The sequence below is a fragment of the Perca fluviatilis genome, chromosome 10 (genome assembly GCF_010015445.1).
Source record: "Perca fluviatilis chromosome 10, GENO_Pfluv_1.0, whole genome shotgun sequence".
Classification (NCBI taxonomy): Eukaryota; Metazoa; Chordata; class Actinopteri; order Perciformes; family Percidae; genus Perca; species Perca fluviatilis.
The window spans coordinates 14,709,313-14,732,039 of record NC_053121.1 but is presented as its reverse complement, the minus strand read 5'-3'; the positions used below and the strand labels follow the sequence as shown (position 1 = coordinate 14,732,039).

At 43.3% G+C, this 22,727-nt stretch overlaps 1 protein-coding gene across 8 annotated transcripts in view; it reads right to left on the bottom strand.

Annotated features, from left to right (window-relative positions):
- Nucleotides 1-1,466: 1,466 nt before the first annotated feature.
- zgc:154054 (uncharacterized protein LOC777616 homolog) overlaps nucleotides 1,467-22,727 on the bottom strand; it is a 27,359-nt gene continuing 6,098 nt past the window's right edge. For 3 of the 8 annotated variants that reach the window (XM_039814396.1, XM_039814398.1, XM_039814399.1), the window contains 12 exons: nucleotides 20,494-20,540; nucleotides 16,132-16,245; nucleotides 15,655-15,730; nucleotides 15,048-15,156; nucleotides 14,640-14,770; nucleotides 13,722-14,009; nucleotides 13,388-13,495; nucleotides 13,109-13,302; nucleotides 8,683-8,761; nucleotides 2,522-2,597; nucleotides 1,967-2,079; nucleotides 1,467-1,795 (listed from right to left, as the gene is read on the bottom strand). In XM_039814396.1, the coding sequence (XP_039670330.1) occupies nucleotides 1,778-1,795; nucleotides 1,967-2,079; nucleotides 2,522-2,597; nucleotides 8,683-8,761; nucleotides 13,109-13,302; nucleotides 13,388-13,495; nucleotides 13,722-14,009; nucleotides 14,640-14,770; nucleotides 15,048-15,156; nucleotides 15,655-15,730; nucleotides 16,132-16,245; nucleotides 20,494-20,540 (1,353 nt within the window). In that variant the 3' untranslated portion in view covers nucleotides 1,467-1,777. The remainder of the gene's footprint in view (nucleotides 1,796-1,966; nucleotides 2,080-2,521; nucleotides 2,598-8,682; nucleotides 8,762-13,108; nucleotides 13,303-13,387; nucleotides 13,496-13,721; nucleotides 14,010-14,639; nucleotides 14,771-15,047; nucleotides 15,157-15,654; nucleotides 15,731-16,131; nucleotides 16,246-20,493; nucleotides 20,541-22,727) is intronic. The other 5 variants (XM_039814401.1, XM_039814403.1, XM_039814397.1 and 2 more) reach the window with 4 other exon arrangements.

Below are 22,727 nucleotides of genomic sequence, written 5' to 3'. Positions count from 1 at the left end.
TTCTAATTGAAATACTGTTGTATACAGGCAGGTGACTCATTAAAGGAAACGTGGAGAAATGAGCAACATATAAGAAGGTGCTGCTGTTCATCCCTCACACTTGGAGCACTGAAGTTTTGACCATTCATATTTTGTTATGGTTATGTTTCCCTTTCACTGGTCACCCACCTGTATGTGTCTGTGGTAGATGAATAGTACATTAGTGTAGTCATCTCGTTGATGAACGCCTGTGTATGCTCGGGAACATTTTGACACCAGCTGAGAGAAGCCGAATTAGGCTGTGTGTGTACCAGAGTCAGGAACAAACACATAGTTAGCAGTTCCATTAGCATACAAACTAAGTAAGGAATACTGTTTTGGAAGTGTGGTGTCCTGTTCCTCATGGTGTCTGCTAGCACAGTAGCTGAAGGTTTCTGACTGTGTCCTGAGGGTTGGGTAGGGTTTAAAATTTGATACCCGACTTTTGGGAAAGATATTAAACAATACCTTCTCCTCCATACATCACAGAGAAACAAGTTTTCTCCTTTTTTCATTTGCAAGAAAAACATACGAGAACTTTGCCTAACTAATAGTTTCTAATTAGTTTGATTTAAATTGGGAACGGTCCCGTCAAACAACATTATGAATCTGACATTTATGCGACACACTTTGAAATCTAGAATTTCAAGAGAAGTATTCCCAGTGGGCTTTCCGTGCTGCGACTGATGTAACGCATGTTGGATGTGATGCAGCTCATTGACTGGACTGAAAGTTGTTGTCAAACGCTTTTCCTCTCTGGCAGGGATACGCCATCTTAAGGCCGGGACACATATAGCCGACGGGCGACCGTCGACAGAAAACCCCGTGGATATGATCAGTCGCGTCCCCGAGGTCCAAAAAAACTGCCACAGAACACACCAAAAAGACGAGAGGAGACGAGACGTAATACATCTCTATAACAGCAGGCGGCGCTAATCTGTAATGTTGCTCAAGAAATGAAAACCGGCAGCTGATTGGACGAACGCGTCACATGGGTTTGTTTTCTCCGGATATTGAGAGCCAGACTGTCATGGCGGCCGTTGTGAATAACGATCTCATATTGTACTTAAAACGTTATAAAACTAAAGAAAAAAATCAGAAATAGGCCATACAGTTGCTGAATCTGTCTTCATTTCAGCTCAACAAAGGTCAGTTTAAAAGATTTTCATCAGATTTTGAGAGACTCTAGTCACCTCATTGCGCTCGTCATTTCCGGGTGAGTCCCGATTTCCCTGCCGCCGACGAAGTCATAGAAAAGTATGTTGAAAAAATGAATTGTTGGCAATAAGTCAGCCTGATGCTTCTGATGCATGAATTTAAACCCCCGGTATCAGATCACCAGACCGTGAGAGTTGCGACCTCTTCTGTTCAGTGTCTGCACAGGGAACATGAGAAGACCATTGTTTGTACTTGGATTTCATGTAAAGCAGGTAAAAGTGGAAATTAAATACTCTAAAGGCGAGGTGGATTTCTTTATTTGTTACAACAAAATATAAAGTAATAGTGTAATAAATTACTCACGGTTTTACTCTTTGATAATGGAGCGCCTTTAAACAGCTACCTGGCACACGATCAATATCAGAACTCTTCATAATGAATATTGCAGAACAAACACTGTACACATGGCTCCTCTTCCTCTCACCGTCCATTCAGGTGGACAACCAACCCTATACAAGTGGGGGGGGGGGGGCAGCAGCAGATTCACCGGGCCTCATGGCAACGTGTGTGTGTTGGGGGTTTCTTCTCTTCTCTGTGGTCTTCAAACTGCAATGTGTATCTGACAGAGGAATAAGAGTGAGTGTTAGCAAACCTTAGCTGCTGCAAGAGTGCACACACACACACACACACACACACACACACACACACACACACACACACACACACACACACACACACACACACACACACACACACACACACACACACACACACACACACACACACACACCTCACTGAGCAGAGCCCAGACGTCGGCGTCAGAGTGAACCACCAGGCGGAGCGCTGAGATGGGCTGCAGCGCTTCTTCAATTTCTCCCTCGGCGACCCCGTTCTCAAACGCACCTGAAACGCGAGCACGCACAGGGCGGTTTGCATGTGCACGTGTGAGGCTGACAGCACAAACAACATCTACTTTACAATGTTTCGAAAGTTCTAGTCTTTCATAAATGCATACGTTTGTCCTTCGAAGTTCGAATCATTTGGCCTTTAACAGCACCACACGTGAAGTATATTTAGAGTCTTAGAGGGACATCTGCTTTCAGTGCAGCACAGAAACATAACAGATAGTACACATCATCTTCATATATCAGCTGCTATGACAGAAGCTGAAGCCAGCTCTCGACCCTGTTAGGGTCCCGTTTCTCCGACGACGGGTTGAAGGAACAGATAAATCAGAGGAACCCTGCTGTGTGTTAGCTGTTCAACTTAAACATGGATGGCACACACAGGGACGACTTACTCATTCATGTTTTTATTGCATTATGAATTGATTTGATGCTTTTACCGATAGTGATGAAGTGCTCATCAGGTGCTTTGTAGGAAGAAGATGAGCCAGTCGCTAGTCTGTCTCGTGCTGACGCCTGAAGGAAGAAAACCCAACACATATCAGCAGGTTTAACACACAAACTAGACAAGAGAACCACCTGGGCCTATCACTCACTGTCTTTCCACTGAGCTGAGTGTTTATCTGTCTCCCAACACCCACCCAGGACACCCAGCAGTCTGCAGGTAGCAGCACAAAGCAGTCAAATATGAGCAACAGCATGACCATAGCTAGCTATACCAGGTGTCTGCGTGACGCAATAGTGCGGTTGTAAACATTTTGAGTCTTTTTTTTTTTAGCGTGTCTGTAACTTGCTAATTAACTAAGCTTAAATATGGGCCGACAACTGTTGTCTGAATTGACAGAAGCTGCGAACCGATGCAGTGATTTCTCTACTTATACAGGCGATGCACAAGTTCAAATGACAGAAGTGACAGCTGGAAACAACAAGAGGACAGTGGCAAAAAAGGACAGACCAGGAGACGATTGTGATCGGTTTAAAGAAATGCCAATAAACCAGAACACGTTTTTCTCCCATCCCAGAACGCTACGTGGACTTGATAGATAGATAGATTTTTATTGATCCCAAAAATGGGAAATTACAGTTACAGCAGCAAAATATCAGACACACAGCACACATAGATAATATATACATGAAATAATAGGATACAATATACATGAAATAATAGGATAGAATACAAGAACAAATATTTAAAATATATACAAGTTGGGAATAAAAATGTACAACTACTTAACTAGTATTGATAAATATGAAGATAAACCTATTATGCAAGTTGCACTTAGTGCACTAGCCAGACATAAGAGACTAGTACTACGTCAAATGATTCCAAGGGACAGAAATGAGTGGCCCCCCGCTATCTGGTGAGGGTCCTGGGCTAAAAAAGATGGAGAACGTCTGGTAACTTTAATCATGGGGGTTTAGCACACTGACCATAGTTTTGAGTTTGCATCATCATGGTGTAAAATGTGACGACTACTGCCCTGTAGAGACCACTCAGACCTGTCACATACCTCCAGAGGTGTCAAAAGTATTCACATTCATTACTCAGGTAGAAGTATAGATACTAGGGTTTAAAAAGACTTCTGTAGAAGTTGAAGTATCAACTCAAGCTTTTTACTCAAGTAAAAGTGTAAAGGTACTGGTTTCAAAACTACTTAAAGTATACAAGTAATAGTAATGTAAGGGGGAAAAATGGCATTAAGGACAAAAGCTTAGGCAGGGGCCTATAGTGCACTACCCCACCTCCCCAAAAAAATATTTTTCTAAAAGGCCATAATGTTAATGTCCAACCATTTCGAAAAATTCTGCCAGGTACGGCCAGGGATGTAAAAGGGTTGGCTGGTCTTCCTGGCTACCAACCTCCTCGCTGGTGCTTGGTTGGGACATTTCGCTGGAGTTCTCTTGAGTCTCTGCCACGGACATCTTCGTACTAGGCTACATACGTCTGCTATTTGTGATTTGTGTCATGTGCAGGTGTGATGGATCGCGTAAAAACCAATAGGGTGTCGGAATGGTATATGTTTATACTTCTCATCCAACCACAATCAAATTCAGTCTCTCCGGATGGCGCGATTTATCTGAATAGGTTTTTGTTTTTTTGAACGACGACAAGCCGGAATGAAAACAAGCCGAACTGAAATAGGATTAACGAGGCTATTTTTTAAATGTAAGGAGTAGAAAGTAGAGATAATTGCGTGAAAATGTAAGGAGTAGAAGTAAAAAGTCTGCTGTAAAATAATTACTCCAGTAAAGTATAGATACCCAACATTTCTACTTAAAGGTCCCATGACATGGTGCTCTTTGGATGATTTTATATAGACCTTAGTGGTCCCCTAATACTGTATCTGAAGTCTCTTTCCCGAAATTCAGCCTTGGTGCAGAATGACAGCCACTAGAGCCAGTCCCACAATGAGCGTTCCTTAAGATGTGCCATTTCTGTGTCTGTAGCTTTAAATGCTATTGAGGAGGAGAGAGGGGGGGCAAGGTGGAGGGTGGGGGTGTGGTCTTGACCAACTGCCACCTTGCTCCTTATGACCTCATAAGGAGCAAGATTCCAGATCGGCCCATCCAAGCTTTCATTTTCTCAAAGGCAGAGCAGGATACCCAGGGCTCGGTTTACACCTATCACCATTTCTAGCCACTGGGGGACCATAGGCAGGCTGGGGAACGCATATTAATGTTAAAAAACCTCATAAAGTGAACTTTTCATGCCATGGGACCTTTAACTAAGGTAACAAAGTATTTGTACTTCGTTACTTGACACCTCTGCATACCTCCGATCTTATTTCATGATGGTCCTGGAGTCCTAATGTCGTTTTCAGCGGGGTTTGTAAATCTAACTTCTCAAGCATCACAGCTGCTGTTGATACAGTCTTTAAGATCAGTCAGACCCTGCGACGGTTATTGCGACATACGATTGGTGAGGAGTAACAGGACTTTCGCCATCAGCATGGACTGTGTAGCCTCTCCCTGACCTTGTAGCCACCTGGGCTCAGATAAGAACGCTCTGAAATCAACACTGGGCACACACACACATTACAGTGCTGACTCGTTCACACTTATCATTAAGCCTTTGTAGTATTAAACTGTTGAGAAGATAAGCTGACTTAGGGCTGGGCCATTAAAAAAAAAAAAAAAAAAATATCAATATACATCAAATATCACGGCAATATTGTAGGGTTGATAATTTCTGCTTTCACAAAATATTAACACAATGAGAGTTTAGATCAGGGGTCGGCTACCTTAGGCTAGCGTGCCACCATGGGCACGCGGGACCTTAACCAATAGCACGCTGGCAATATGTGAGTTATTGATGTGTTGAAATCATGGTTGAAATGCTGAAGCACTCTCTCATCCGCATGCCAAATTACAACGTTCAAAGTTGCGCGACCTGTTATTTACGGTAGTTTGATTGACTCATATCTCTGACTGGGAACAATACAAAGAGGATTACCAATGGCCGCTGGGGCAGATGAACTAACGCTAGTCTTGGTACTGTAAGTAGGCTACATTAAAACCTTCGTGAGTTAAAAGCCAATACTTATCAATGCACTCACCTGTGTAGACCGGCATAAACATGTAGAAAGCGATATATCAATCTGCTCTGTCTGCTCAGTACACTCTTGTCCACTGCGCTGTTTTACGCAAACACACACTGTAATCTGCAAATAGCAAATTTTTACAAAACAAGCTAAAACAAAAGCTGTCGGTTTGTAGTCTGTTTAGCTTAGTTTGCAGGGAATCTTGAAATTTGGACAAATTCTTATAAACTTAAGCTGGCTGAAGAAACCATCCTCTCCGCTGGAGCGGTAAATATGGATGCATTATAAGACCAAAACAAATACATGTGGTTAGGCTACTTAATATGCACGTGAATGACGCGATCGTTGTGTTCGTGTTTTTCATTCTTGATAATGATGCTGGTTGTGTTATTATTATTTTGCCACAGCATCGTTTCATTGAAAATGAGGCATACAGGACCTGCTTATCAGTCCATTCATCATTAAAGCTGGGCTTTGCCACAACTTTTCGCTTCAGGCTCTTTGACTGTGATATTTTTGTCAGCCCATTTTCCTCCAATCAGGACGCTGCATACTAAAACCATGTTTCCATAATCATAATAATATACAATAATAATAATTACAAGGTCCTGATTATGAGAAATAAATGTTATCAAATGTTGCTTTGGAATAAAATTACAGATTCCCTGGATATTACATTTTGATGTGATGTCATAATTAAACTTAATGTTGACATGGCACACTAATAAACAAGAAATTTTGAAAAGGGCACTTCATATCAAAAAGGTTGCAGACACCGGGTTTAGATAAATAATCATCAATAATGTGGATATAATGACTAAGTGGTGTAATGGGAAAATTACATTTAAATGTGACATTTTGTTTTTTTGTCTCTTTTGAAGTTGATTCTGTCATGCTGAAATGACAAAATGTAAAAAGGTCCACTGAAAAACATTCTGTTCTTAAGGCAGTTAGAGATAAAACAGGAACTTCATCTTGGGGGAGATAGTGTGCTGAGGAGAAGACGTCAGCCGCAATCGGCCCAGCAAATATTTTCTCCGTTATTTATCTGCTAGGAGTGCTGAGTCATGTTTACTAAGAATGGGTACGCCTTGCATTCTGAAGTGTATATAAACCAACTGTATTTTGTACTCGTGGGAAAGACGTTTCCACACTGTACTATATGAGCTCTGTGAAATTGTTTCCTGCTTGCAAGCATACATAATAAATACAAAGACCAAACTTGGTTTTTCTCAACTCTCTTATTTGTTTCACTCTCAAAACACCCTGCTGCACAAGAAATTTCCACAACAGTGGGTAAAGGGAAATAAAAGAACAGCTACAACAGTCTGGTAAGTTCAGAAAATGACATCACTTTACTGTGATGCAGCCTTTAAAACCAGGAAAACACAACACTTGTGTCACATCACGATAGTATGATATTAAAAATCTAAGATGATATCTAGTCTCAGATATCGTTATATTGCTCTGCCCTAACCCTTTGGTCACTCACCCAGCCAACACATGAAACACTGCTGGGCTTTACTTAGACCTCTGTAGTCCACACTTCTGGACAAGGTGTGTCCATCCTGAATCATTCAATATTTTGTTGCCATGTCAACTAGGCTTGGGCGGAGGCACCTATTTTTTCATGCCTTCCTTTTGACATTTCACCAAGGTAAATGGAATATGAAAAACATTTCAGAGCTAGGAAGCCCTATGCAAATGTTGGGGTTAGCCACTTGGAATGCCAGTGTGAACGCTTTCTTTGTCCTGGGGCTAGGGGCAAAGTGAAAAGCCTAATTGTAGCATTCATGACACCGTCAAGCCTACAATGCTGTGTCTAATATGTAATTAGCCTGCTTAGACAAGTCTTGCTGGCTCTAAATACGTAATGAAAAGAGAGGAAATATGTGCTCCTGTTCCATTAGGTTCTCACTGGAGGGGGAGAGGGGGGAGGGAATCATGTGTGGCTATGGCTGGGCCAGCTTTATCATCGGGACTATCTAATGTTTTAGTAATAAAGTATTCTACGATGATTCCATCGATTAATCGAGTCATTGGATAACAAATACTTTGATTTTATTAAAGAGCAATAGTACGGTAACTACAGTACAGGCCAAAAGTTTGGACACACCTTCTCATTCAATGCGTTTCTTTTTTATTTTCATGACTATTCACATTGTAGATTCTCACTGAAGGCATCAAAACTATGAATGAACACATATGGAATTATGTACTTAACAAAAAAAGTGTGAAATAACTGAAAACATGTCTTATATTTTAGATTCTTCAAAGTAGCCACCCTTTGCTTTTTTATTAATAAGGGAAAAAATTCCACTAATTAACCCTGACAAAGCACACCTGTGAAGTGAAAACCATTTCAGGTGACTACCTCATGAAGCTCATTGAGAGAACACCAAGGGTTTGCAGCGTTATCAAAAAAAGCAAAGGGTGGCTACTTTGAAGAATCTTTGGAGAGAGACATGCAGGAAATCGTCACAGGTCGTATTCGTACCCTGGACCTCTGCGTCAAGGCATAAACCTCTACACGTGCGCCTGCTCTACCCACTGACCCAACCCGGCCACAGTATTGCATTTTTTTCATACTGCACACATTTTGAGAAGTCATTAAAACTGCTGCAGTTCCCGCTATAACAAAAAGATTTTACTCTCAGCGGTTATAAAATAATTCCTAAATAGTATGATAAAAAAAATACAAGCAAAGAACAAGCTTGACAAACCGTGAGGCTAAAAGCAGGTCGATTGATATAAATGTGGGACTTTTGGTTGGCTGGTTGGTGACCGAACGCTGAGTTCAAAGTGTTTCCAAGGTTTCGAATAACTACAAATGGACAACCCTGGCTTTAAAATACAGCTTTCTTCTTATTCTTTTACATACACGGTTCATCTGTCTCAACAAGACATATACTAGCAAAGCAAACCGCTCTGCATCAGAGCATGTGAGCAGAGCTTGGATGTTTTGGACGGAGCGCACAGCAGATAAAGCATCGCCTAATAAACTCTCGCAGGGTTGAGTTGGAAGCGTGCACGCAAACACGCACACACAGGTTACTCACGTTGCTGGGCAGCACTTCCACTGTGGTGTTGGTGAATTTGTCTCCGCTGGTCTCGATGTTTCCGCTGCGAAACAGGTACCTGCAGTAAAGAAGACAGCACAGGGATCTGCCAGATCAACATAGTGTACACTTTATGGCTGCTCTGGGGCTAAAATACTGCATCAAATTGGAATTACCAGGTGTGTCACGTTGTCTAGTCTAAGGAGGAGGGATTCTACAGAAAGTGTGTGTGAATGGCAGTCATCACAGCCCGTCAATGTCACGGGGCAGGTGACACACACACACACACACACACACACACACACACACACACACACACACACACACACACACACACACACACACACACACACACACACACACACACACACACACACACACACACACACACACACACACACACACACACACACACACACACACACACACACACACACACACACACACACACACACACACACACACACACACACACACAGTGTTAAGTGAGTTCAGTGTCTGGCCTTTTGTGATGAAGGAGGAATTCGCCCGTGTGCCCTTATGTGCCTCTTCTGCGCGATGGTGCCGCTGTGTTTTAATGTGCTGGGTAATGTCATTTTTCCCGCATTAAAATCAGTGCGACACACCTTTCAAAACGCGTGGAGGTTGTCGATATGACTAGGTAACATGCATGTAAATTGTTGCGCCCAACACTGTTGAAATTTACAGCTATAGGCCTATTTCGATTTCTTTGGCGGGAACACCGCCTTCACCTGCCTTTTTTTTTTTTTTTTAAATCGGCTCGCTCTCGGGTCTGAACTGAGCTTGCGCAGAGATCAACTGCGCAACTGCTGGGTTATAGGTTGCCAGGTTGAGGTGACAAACGGGTTGAAAATTGTATATGGTGTGTGGATTGTGTTAATAGGATGCGTTTCATACAAGGTCTGGCAACTGGTCAACATTAGACAAACATACCGGTCTGGTTATTTATAAAGGAGTTTGGGCAATGCAAATTACGGGAGTTTCCCAGGAGAAATAACAAACCGGGAGGGGTCAGGGACATAGGGCTAAAAAACTGGGAGAAAAATGGGAGTGTTGGCAGGTATGGTTTAGTGTGTGTCCAGGTAAAGAGCTCTATATAGACAGACATCAGCGTAGCCTAGTCTTGTTGCCGATACTGTCCCCTAACAAACAGCACGGTAGGCATCAGCTGCTGCAGGGCTCATGTCGGGCCCAGACTGATGATTCCATGTGCTGCTGTAATGTCAGCTACAGGTCTCTTTTCAGCCCAGTCTTTAGTTCTATCAGTGTCCCTGTAGTCTCTGTGTCTCCATCCCAGTGTGCGAAATTATGTGTCAGCAGCTCCTGTCTGCAGTGGACCCATGGATGTACTGACAACTATCACTGGATTTCTGTGATGCTGAAGAAAAGTTTGTTCTGGATGAACATCAGAGAGAATGATAGTCACACTGAATATAGTCTATACCAACGATGCTCCACTTCCGGGATTGCTCCTTTGCCCGACGGAAATTCCGCTGGATGCCCGTCACCTTCCTCTTCCTTTGTGTTGGCGTTCTAAACTCCGGTGGATTTCTGCGGACTCTGGTTAACTGCTCCTCAGATCTCTGCAGGGTAAATCCAGGTGTTTCATGTCTGTGTCTTAACATTTCACTGAGTTATGACTCATAGAAGCAGGAAGATTTTTGAATCAAATTGCCCTCCTGCAGTATCTTTGCAATCAACCGTCCGGCGCCTCCCCAGGGAAGCTTTGGCTGGGTTTGTTCTATAATTTCACCATGGTTGAAATGTCCTGACCCCATTGATTACAAGCAGCAACCTCCCAGGTCTGAACAGTGAAGCCAACGTTGAAGCTCCTTAAAAGCTGAATTCACTCTAACTTCCAGCAGGAGGTGACTCCACTGGCTCCAAACAGAAGTCTGTTTCTATAGAAGTCTATGAGAAAATGAGCCTACTTCTCACTTATGAGTTTATGGTCTCAATCACTAGTTTATTTAATACAACATGATGTTCATTTAGTAAATGATGCTCCCATTTATTTTAAGCTAGAGGATACAGAAGGGGATGCTTCAGGGTGGGAACCAGAAACCCATTCAGAAAACCTTCCAGACAAGGAAACCGGAAGTGCAAAAATGCTGCAGACTTATGCTACGTTTACGGCTATTTCCATAAACGGACATTTCAACCTCTCCGTTTTCAGAAAAAGTGTTTGTTTATATGTACCCATGTAGGTATGCCGCCAATGCCGTCAAGAGCATGCCAGACCTGTAGGTGGCAGTGTAACGACAAGCTCAAGCCCACGTTAGCCAATCAGAATCCCGACAATAGCAACAACAGCAACCAATCACGTCCTCTTTCTCTCTCTCGGCTGCCTAAACCTCCGTCTGTCTCAGTTTACATGCGAACGTGCAAACGAAGATTTCCAAAATCTCCACTTTGGCCGGAGTTTTTAGAAATAATCGTTTTCTATGATAAAAACGGGGTTTTCGTGTAAATGAGAGGCCAAACCGCAGGAAAATATCTGCGTCTTCCCTTCGTGTAAATGGGGCCTTATTTTCTCCTCTCCTCTCTGCAGGGGGCGTGGCTGGCTTCTCCAGGCAGCTGACGAGGGTCACCTGTATCCATTCACCTCATCACTTTCTCCATACAAGCCTGGTCTTCACTCCACTCCTCTGCCAGATAATTCTGTCATAGCGCTCTGCGTTCCTTGGTCCACTGGTTTCCTACCAGTGAAGGGATTTTTTGATTCTGATCTCTGCCCTTGTCCCGTCGACTTACCTGTGATTGTTCTTGTTTACCGAGCTCTACAAGTGAGCCACGCTACTAATCCTGTTTCTGAGGCCCCCCCGCCCGTTTTTCCACTCTGCCTGCGAGGACATCTCCTGCTGGCCACCTCCCTGCCACCCCCGCTCTTGCTTGAGACTTTTTTTGTTCGAATAAACCCCTTTTTCACTTACCAACCAGTTTCCATTCTCTGCTTTGGAGTCCAAACGGCATTATTCACAACAAGTTTCTCCTTATTATTATTTTTTTTGGGGGGCTTTTTTCCCTTTATTTCAGAGTGACAGTGGATAGACAGGAAAGGTGGGAGAGAGATGGGGGATGACACGCAGCAAAGGGCCGCAGGTCAGATTCGAACCCGGGCCGCTGCAAAGGCCTCAGCCTACATGGGGCGCACGCTCTGACTGGGTGAGCTAGAGCAGTGGTTCCCAACCTTTTTTCCTTGGCGCCCCCCCCCTACTCATGTCTAAGAAAAGCTGAGCCCCCCCCCCGAAACCGAAGTGGAGGTAACTCTCGAAATAGAGCCTTACTTTCTTTTTTGATACAGAGGAGTTATCAACACTTTTATGTTTCTCCGCCATGTTTCATTCGTAAAATATTGATGCCGTGGCGGCAGGAAAATCGAGGATGATAGCAGCTAGCAGCTGACCTGATGACAGCAAGGGTCCCAGGTTAAGGGGTCCCAGAGGTTTGGACTACTAAGTAGCCTTAGTAGTCCAGTAGCCTGCCTACAATTTTAAGCGAGAACAAAAATATATAGTTTTCATACAGACTTTTGTATACATTATATATTCTAGTGTATTATCATAATTTGTTTAACATGTTTTTACCTCAACCTCAAACCAGATAAAGACTTGCGCCCCCCCCTGTGATCTTTGCCGCCTCCGAGGGGTGCCCGGACCCCAGGTTGGGAACCACTGAGCTAGAGGCCGCCCCAAGTTTCTCCTTATTTTTTACTTTTATTTCCCCCTTTCCATAACAAAAAAAACACAATGTCCATCCTCATGAAAGGCACAGCTAACCTTGACCAGCTTTGATAGCCTTTTATCACATGCAATCTCCATTTCAATTCAATACTTAGGCTAGCTTGTTGTTGGAGATGTTTTTTTTGGTTACAAATACATACTAGGGTTGGGTACGCAAATGGTAGTATTCGGACCGGAATATAACGCAAATTTCGGTTCCTCATTTCGGTTCCGACTGAAATATTTTATTGCTCTGGACAGCGGCAGACTCTTTTTTTCTTTCTCCCTTTTCTGCCGAGTGGAGCGCGTGCCCGCTCGCGGTGTGAAGCGCGTGTCCGCGCTATTCTCGGACATGCACTCTACAATCACTGCTGATAGGCGGCTTTTTGTACACGCTCCGAAACGGATGTAAAAATATTTATTTACACCGTAAATGTAGGCTACTTCTAAAAAGGCACCTCTGGGCTCACCAAAACGGACGTGATCAGCTGCCTGAAACATTGAAGTGAATAGAACAGGTCCTGCTGCCCATGTGTCACCTTCTTGTGTACATTTTCACACATTATTATTATCATCGCGTCGCCAACAACAGTGTGTTGAACAAAGTGAAACCTCATCTCAGACCCCTTCTATACTCTGTTCATGGATCATAAGATGGGAATTATATCAAATGTCAAACTGACCTGGAAATGTGGATTGGCTGGGTGAAGTTGAAGAGGATGTAGTCCCCATGGCTGGGTGTCAGTGCCCAGAAGAAGTCCTGTCCTCTGTAGGCCCGCTCCAGGCTGTGCTGTTGGTAATGCTTCAGGCTGCTGCTCAGCTCTGCAGCTGGGTTACTGTGGGCCTGGAACAGAGACTGCTGGCCAAAGTCCTTATCCTGCACACGCACACACACACACAGAATGTCTGAAAGTGAAAGCTGTGAAAGTCGGCCATGTTAGGAACACAGGTTCGGCAATCACCTTCAGTTGCTGTAACTTCCCCGACAGAGACGAGTGGAGGCCCACGTGCTGGAAGAGGGATGGCTTGTACCTGTGCCGGAGCTGCGCCTTCTGTTTATTGCAGTCTTTCTGGAGAAGACAACATGGAGGTCATGAACTCAACTCGATCCGATACCAAATAATTAACATGGATCATTGAATTGCTAAATCTGAATGAATTCTCATGACTTTTAAGTGGTTTTGTGATTTTTACTTTGGACTATTAATAAGTTAAACCCCAGGACAGAATGTCCATATGCTTGTATACAAGCATATGGACATGTATATACAGCTTGCCATTGTTTCATTTTTCGACCTGAAAATATAGCCACACCGCGCTCCTCTTCCTCTCTTCCATTCTTCTGCTCCGTCTCTGTCCTGCTCGTGTGTGTGTGTGTCTGCTGCTGGCCGCTGCCGAGCCTGGCTGCTTGCTTGCCTGGCGCCGCTGAGTTACTTGACAGTACAACATCAAATCCCAAGAGGTGGGAGGAGGAGCAAAGTGTGCCTGCTCCGCGCTGTGACAGGAGCGGCACTCGAAAGCAGCGGGACTTACACAGACACAGACAGCCAGGTCGCCTCTTTGATGAAACCGCAGCAGTGCATACTGGAGAGAAACTGAAACTAAAGTATAGATCTCATTACACTGGTATTGTATTTAACAACGGGCAATATAGATCAATAATTAAAGAGCTCCAGTGTTCCAACAGTGTGCAAAATATAGTCTAGTCTTTAAATACTGTTTGCTTTGTTGTAGTCTTGTGCATGTCTTGCACATGTTGCTATCTATTTGCAAGTTGGTTTCTTAAGTAGTTTATTTGTCATCACACCTCTCATATAATGTACAACACTGTCTTTCATAAACAGTAGAGTAAAGCACTTTATTCCAGCTGCAAATGCAAATTAAGACTCACACTGTAGAGTTTATTGTTGTGTTTTATATTGTTCCCACTTTTTTTTTATCTTTCATGTGCTTGTAGTTTTCAGTTCACTGTATCGTATATGTTTTTAACACAAACGTTTCTTGTTTTTTTTCTCTGATAAGATTAGGTTGAATCTTAGATGATCTCTGCTTTGGCCTGCAGCACCTGTGTAATGTGCACTGTCGCTGGTAATCAAGTACACATCAGCACAATACACAGCCACAGCCTGCTTGTCGATTGAGCACTCAAAGCAAATAGATCATAAGTGCTAAATTATCCACTTAGTTATTCCCCTCTTGGCACAGCGGACTTACTGCGTCTTTCTCCGGGTTGCACACTTTGACCCACAGGATGTGATCCAGCAGCCAGTCGATGGGTTTGTCTCTGTGGAACATCAGGAAGAACTCTGCAATCATCGGGAGGTCACGGCTCTGAAACATCTTTCCTGGAGGATCACACACACACACACATTATTTTGAGTACGCACTAAAAATAGCAGGGATCATTACGTGGATTATCTCCCACTTTACACACACACACACACACACACACACACACACACACACACACACACACACACACACACACACACACACACACACACACACACACACACACACACACACACACACACACACACACACACACACACACACACACACACACACACACACACACACACACACACACACACACACACACACACACACACACACACACACCTATAAACCCCAGCTGGGAGAACTCCAGGTAGAGCCATTGCTGTTGTTGGTTGGCGAAGGTCTTCATGGCGTTGAAGTAGCCTGCCTTTGCAACAACATCGTCCTCTAACTGCAAAACACAAATACCCCAAATCTCATCTTTAAAACTTATTTCAGTAAGAATCCACTTTTTGGTTTGAGTGATTGGTTTGAGTGATTGGTCAGAGACATTTTATATACACACTTCCCTAATGCTGACACAAAACAAAATAAATACTAGAGAGGGTATGAATATAAAATTAGCAATTCAACACAAAAACTAAATAACTACATAAAATGGTCTGTCTGTCTGTCTTTTTGTCTGCAGATTGTAAGACCCTGATATGGTCACACCTGTGCAACATGCAGTCATACAACTCTACAGGTGTGAGGTCAAAGTGAAGGCCAGATCATAGATGGGTGTGGTCTGAGCAATGGCGCCGGCCCCATTTCACCATCACAAGATGGTCACTAATTATTTTTTCAAATCTATCTGGGTGGACCATCCAAAAAAATAAATCATCTACAGTATAAAGTATATACATGATGGGAACCCGTATATCAATAGTTGTGGACCTTTGAACCCTACCTGAACATAATATGTTCCTTTGTCCTGAGCATAGAGCATGAGGAAGCTGTAGTCCAGGTTCTGCTTCGTTCGCCATCTAAGGGCAGAAGAGGTGCGCACACACACACACACACACACACACACACACACACACACACACACACACACACACACACACACACACACACACACACACACACACACACACACACACACACACACACACACACACACACACACACACACACACACACACACAGCTGAGTTATAATACAATTGTAATTTTCATATCTATTCATACACTGTACTGTATGTATGCCCTCTTTCTTCTCTAGGAAGAAGAGGAGAGTAAATGTAAATGATCCCATTGCAACAGCAACTCATACATGGATACAACAAACATTATGACATAAATGGGACTAAAACTCAAAATTTCAACGTTAACACAAGCTATAATTCTAGCATCTTAGTGAAAAGTAACAGAAGTGGTGACTGTACTTGACTCTGTCCTTGGAGTCTCCAAAGGTCTCTCTGAGGCCCGAGAAGTCGGGGTAGTAATACTGAGAAGGAGAGATGACCTCCAACAGCCCGGACTGCACCTCTCTAGAAAAACTACATAGAAATGACTGGTTAACTTAAGTGACTTCTCCAGAAAAATACAACTCAGCATTTAAAATCATATGGGAAAGATGACTCCTACGTAATGAATGCAATTTCCGTGGTGACACAATGAACAAAAAGATATATTCCTTCAAAATAAGATTTAAAAAATAATCTATTTTATTACACTTTTTTGATCACTATTCTAATTTTAACCCTCAAACCCAACAAAAAGACCCGCTTAGGTAATAGATTTATTATTTGTGACAACATATCTAGTGTACTGCATCTAAAGTATGCAAAAAGGATGTATATGTCAGCGCAGACTTCTGTCATGGTGTGCTGAACTCCAGATGAGCCTGGACTATGCTTTTAACTATCAGGATATAAGGACATGAATGCAGCATTAGAAACAGTAACACTTAGAGCTCAACCATTCTGGTTAGCTAATGTCTAACATGTTATACATTACACAGCTCTGAAACATTTAAACATGCATTAATGAAATGACATGGGCCACACAAAGGAATACAGCTTTCAGGCCTGTGAATATGTACTGTAGATATGATTTCTACTGTACATTCAGTGTGTGAATAAAATACACAAGTGAATCTAATGGGGACATGAAACAAAAGGACACATTTGGGAATGTCTAACTGAAAATCCCAAATCAGCACTTGTTGGTGTTCTGTTGATAATCAAAGATAAATGATGTTAGACTAAAGGCTAGTAAAGTTTGCACACCTTGTCATCTTAAAACAAAAGAGCTCTATAAGCAGCTTTCAAATTGGCTTTGAAGACTTGTGCTTTTGGCGGATTGAGGAGAGAAGTTGATGTGTGTTGATTAGAGGATGGATACCCGACCCGAGCCCGACGGTCAATGGGCCTGTTTCACTTGATGCAAAGGTTCATTTTTGTGATTAAAATACATTTTTAATATTACCCTAACATCCGTCTTCCTGTGTGCGCCCCTGTGTGTGCTGATGGGCTCATCCGTTGACATTTCCGAATGCCTTCCTACAGTTGCTTAATAAAAGCGGGCTTTCCACGCAAACAAATGTACATGTGTCATTAGTACGAGAACAAAATTTGATTTTAACTGTGTCGGGCTTGGACATAAATATCTTAATGCCTGTCGAGCTTGGGTTGGCCTTAGCACGTTGAGCAGGCTGCAGTTGTAGCTGAGTCGCATTTCCTCCTTTATTCAGTTTTGGGGAGCATTCGACGAGCAGCGTACTTAGTAAATAAATCGCCCCAAATCTATTGTGGCAGAAAGTCGCGAATGGAAAAGTGCCCAAAAAAGGTTACATGTGTGCTAATTCTGCAGGTGCTCCCTGAGCTTGGGTATTACAGCATTGACTGCTACGCCAGAAGGCGATAGTACAATTTGCTTTGTGAGCCCATTCACACCTGGTATTTACATGCAATCTAGTCTATGTCCACAGCGTTCCACTTCCGGGATTGCTCAGGTGCTGCTGGAATACCCAGATGCACCTCTTTTCAGCCAGATGTCCACTTCCTCTTCCTTTGTGTTGGCGTTCTAAACTTGGTGGTTTTATTAGGACTCTAGTTAACTGCTCCTCAGATCTCTGCAGGGTAAATCCAGACAGCTAGCTAGACTATCTGTCCAGTCTGAGTTTTCTGTTGCATGATTAAAACAACTTTTGAACGTACACGTTCCATCAAATCAAGTTCCTTCCCGAGGCTATTTTGCACAGGCACTGTGGCTTTGTCCGGCGCTTAGCTCCAACCAAGACGATTGTGATTGGTTTAAAGACATGCCGGGCGCCCAGACAGCTCAGTTGGTAGAGCGGAGGAAGGTGTGGTAATTCGATATAGGTGTACATAGGTTTCTTTCTTTTTAAGGTGAGATAGGACGGTGTGGAGGATGTGTGCTATTGTAGGCAAACTGTGATAGGTCCACTGTGCTGGGTAGTGAGGAGCAGAGCAGTGGTTCAAAGCATGACATCACTACAGAGGCTCTGGGCGGTAGTCATTCAGGCAGACTAGTCTTGTTTTCTATGACACAGGAATGATGGTGGACTTCTTGAAGCATGTGTGTATAGTCTCGCATTGCAAGCTCTATCTCCACAGTGCTGTGGAGTCTTGCTACACCACAGATGCTTTCTGGGACAGAAAAAGAAAAGTTCTGGGTTGTTTGCATTTCTTTAAACCAATAACAATCGTCCTGGGGAGTGGTAAGCTCCAGACACAGCGACGGAAAGAAAACACCACATACAATATTAAATTAGTAACGTGAGCTATTTAAATTAGCTGGATACATGGTTAGATAGATAGATAGCAAGATACTTTAATCATCCCGAAGGACATTTTAAACCTCATTGGCTATTATGAGTATAGCTCCGTGTGTATTTCGTCCACAGCAATCCCAACAATTGGTCCCAAAACATCCCAGTTAGAGAGGAAATGCCCTAAACACATTCTTTGTAAATCTTTCCCCGAAAGAACCAAGCAGGCCTGCCTTGTTGCACCAACCACACTTTCTTCAAAACTTGACATTTTCAGTGTGTAGTTTGCTAGCTCGAAGGTTGTTGAGGTTTTCTGTAGTTAACACATTTTGAAAACGGCAACACACAGAGAGAGGAAGGGGAGGGACAAAGTCAGATACCAGGCTTTATCCTGGGAATATAGATAGCTAGTTGGTCTGTGCACAGTTTGAGGACCTGCCCACTGATACTGTCAGGTCTTGCTGCTTTGTTGGGCTACATCCACACTGCTACATTTTGGTTTAAAGGTCCCATGACAAGGGGCTCTTTGGATGCTTTAATATAGGCCTTAGTGGTCCCGTAATACTGTATCTGAAGTCTCTTTCCAGAAATTCAGCCTTGGTGCAGAATTACAGCCACTAGAGCCAGTCCCACAATGAGCGTTCCTTAGTATGTGCCATTTCTGTGTCTGTAGCTATTCAGATATGGAATCTTGCTCCTCATGACCTCATAAGGAGAAGATTCCAGTTCGGCTCATCTGAGCTTTCATTTTCTCAAAGGCAGAGCAGGATACCCAGGGCTCGGTTTACACCTATCGCCATTTCTAGCCACTGGGGGACCATAGGCAGGCTGGGGGAACTCATATTAATGTTAAAAAACCTCATAAAGTGACATTATCATGCCACGGGACCTTTAAAAATGAGTATCTGTTGCCACCTTTACGCCTGGCGTCCACACTACTGCGGCGAGACATTTGGGAACACTGCTGCCCCTATTTTTGTTGCTTTGTAGTCTGGATGGACACAAACGGAGACCCTTGGAAAGGATGCTGCCCATCAGTCAGTTTTATCGGTTAGGTAGCTTACATACCTTTCAGTAACAGTTCCACCTTGTCGTCGCTCCAAGCTAATACCTCCCTGCTCTTACTTTTCACCACTGATGTTCTTTCTCTAAAGTATTTTCTGTGTTTTCAACTCCTACATCCATGATTTCCAACCGCAGAGTAACGTCAGACAATCTGCTTCCTGTTTACACCGGCACGCACAAACCCAGTGTGTGTGAATGGTCAGGTGATATGCGATGTCAGACGTGTTAATATGGACGCAGATTAGTTCTGCTACTGGAGATAAAACTCTTGATTCGGAAGAGACCGTTTTTGTCTCAAAATGGATAGATCCAGATGGCTAATCATTGGGTAGCCTTCTAATTGGCTAGTTGGATTCACTTTCAATTACACATATTCATCTGACTCATTGTTAATATAAAAATATTGATTAGGGGAGCTTTTATATATGTGCTGTGATGTGCTCAGAACCATTTAGACCCTGTATCGATCTAACAAGAGAAGAGATGCAAAACAAATGGAAACGTCTCTCCTTGGTTATACTTTGCTTTTAAAGGGCCACATAAAAATCACATTTTCCAATTCGGTGAAGTTACTTATGCAGTGATGATTCATGAAGAAAATGTCCCACATCTGACTACAAAAGACACTCGGAATGAGCAGGGGAACTGAATCTGTGATGTATAATGTGTGGGATGGGAGGCCCTTCTCAACTGCAGCCCTGCTTTGTGATACAGACTGATAACAGACTGGTGTATGCGTACATACAGTCCAATCCTGCTGCTTCAAACTGCTGTAACTAATGTATTTATCTTTGGAAACCTTTCCAGTTAAAAAAGGTAGAAAGAAAGACACAAGAAGCTTGCTGCTGTCAGAAACAACAGCTAACAGAACATATGAAACCAAGGGGAACAGCAACGTGATGGAACAGTGAAAGTGCCCCGTGGGAGGCAATCTAGAATCACTCACTTCTTCCTGATGCTCTCTGCTATGCTGCCCACATAGTCGGAGTCCGTCTGACGTGACAGGGAGAGAAAAAGGAGAAAGTCAGTGATATAGGGCATTTCTGATGCTGTTAGTTAATACCAAACAGGAGGTCTTGAATGCTTTTGCAACAATGAGCTGAGAATGGAGCTGTTATGGGGTGAGCCTCATTGTGCTCTTCCTTCCAAGGCCAGACCTGGTATAACCAGTTTTCATCGATACGGGGAGATGCAGCCTGGTATTAGGGGTCCAAGTCCGAGGGGGCTGGGATCCCAGTACCAGCAGTGCAGGGAACCCTTCTGAAATCGCTTGGGTTGCTATTATTATTACATATATAAAAGTGGAACTGCAGCCTACACCGTACAAGTTATGCAAGTGAAACTTTTAGGGATGGTAGAGAGTGTGACACGTAACTTGGAAAGGAAAAATAACACATATCCACCAGCGGGGGGGGGGGGCTATAACAATAAGAATGGGGTTTGCCCTATAACTCCTAACTCATAATTAACTCATAAATATAACTAGTACCTCATATCCAGGCATTCCCTGAATTCAGCTTTCAATTCAATTTCCGCCTAGAAAGTTTGTTTGCAAAAAATTCAACTCAGTAGTCCCCCCCATGGTCCGCTGAGGCTGTTTTCAAAATAAGTAGCAGATTGGCCACTATGTGACGCTGTTTTGAGGAGGCACTAGGTGAGACTTTTATGGCAAAATCATGAAATATGCTACAATTATTTTTCCAAACTACTCTTCTCTCAACCTGCAACATGCATCCCGTCCGTGGGCGTGCAGGTCCGACTTGCATCACCTCCACGGTCGGCCGGGGGCGACCTGCGCCAGGTGGGCTTGAACCCCATTCATAACGGCTTGCAGTTCTAGTTTACTTATGTAACTGTAATCTTAAACACACACACACACTTGTGTAGCCCAGGGGTCTCATTTATAAAACTGTGCGTATGATCCCTAAAAGTGTACGTACGCCCCAAAAGCCAAAAATGGCGTACGCAAAAAAAAATCTGATTTATAAAACCGTGCGTAGGCACATCTGTAAGCAATGTTCCCTTCATAAATCACAGATTAACCACAAGTGTGCGTACGTGAATCAACCTCTTATCCCGCCCTGTACACACGCCCAAAGCACCTCATGAATGCTGATCAGTAGGTTAATGACCCTGGCAGTTGTTCTTTTGTTACGCCGAAGCATGACGACTGGCGGGGAAAAAGCAAAAAACTTCTCAGACGCTCGGACATTGCTGCGAATTGAATTATAATTTTGGCCTGTTCTCGCACAGTGTAGGGAAACCTGATAGCTTCGATATACCAGACCTATATGATAAGATTTAACAGAACTATATATTATATCCAAACAAGCCTTAGCAATAAAGTTGAAGATTATATATCATATTTATATAAAACACTTAGCTGTCTGCCATTTCCCTCTAGAAACAGCAGGTCACCCCCAGAGTGGCGAGGACCTGTATTTGGACCGGAATGGCACGGTTCCGGCCCTTTGCCGTCTCTACTGGACCCAATTCAGTAAATAGATCCAAGATCTAGGGAATTTAAATCGGCAAATTAGCATCGTCATGGTCCCTGAAGCCTCTTTCTCTCCTGATTCTTCCATTGGTGTAGTCCTCCTACAGGGCCAGCAGTGCCATCATGCAGCATTACGCACGGGGGTCACCGCAGTAGTTATATGATTACAACAATTTGTGATTGTAGACCCCTTGTCAAAATCACAGCTTCAACTAGTGGTATCCCCCACCCCGAGATACAATTTGAAGACGAAAGTCTAATAGGCAAACACACTTTTCTTCATGCTGGTTTTGTGACGCGTGGGGAAACGCGCACCATGTTTATAAATGAGACCCCAGGTATTTAATTTGCGGTGTAGCACTCAAACTAGTTGGACAGGTCTGAAAGGTTAGAAGTGTTTACTGTTCCTTTGTTATCATAGCGGATTGTGTTGCTTCTGTAAGCTTGAGGTGATTTTGAAATACCTTTTGTGTTGTGCCGACTCATTAAAGAGGTATTACCACGTTACCTGACCTGTCCGACAGCTTTGTCTCTGTCTTTGCCGTGCACATGCATAAGCATGTGTACTGTGTGCGTGTGATTGAGTGTGTGAGGGAGAGCAAAGGTTATTTGTGCTTCTTTCATTGTTCATGATTTATGAGATGCAGGTAATACAGATTTACAGCTAATATAATGGGTAAAGT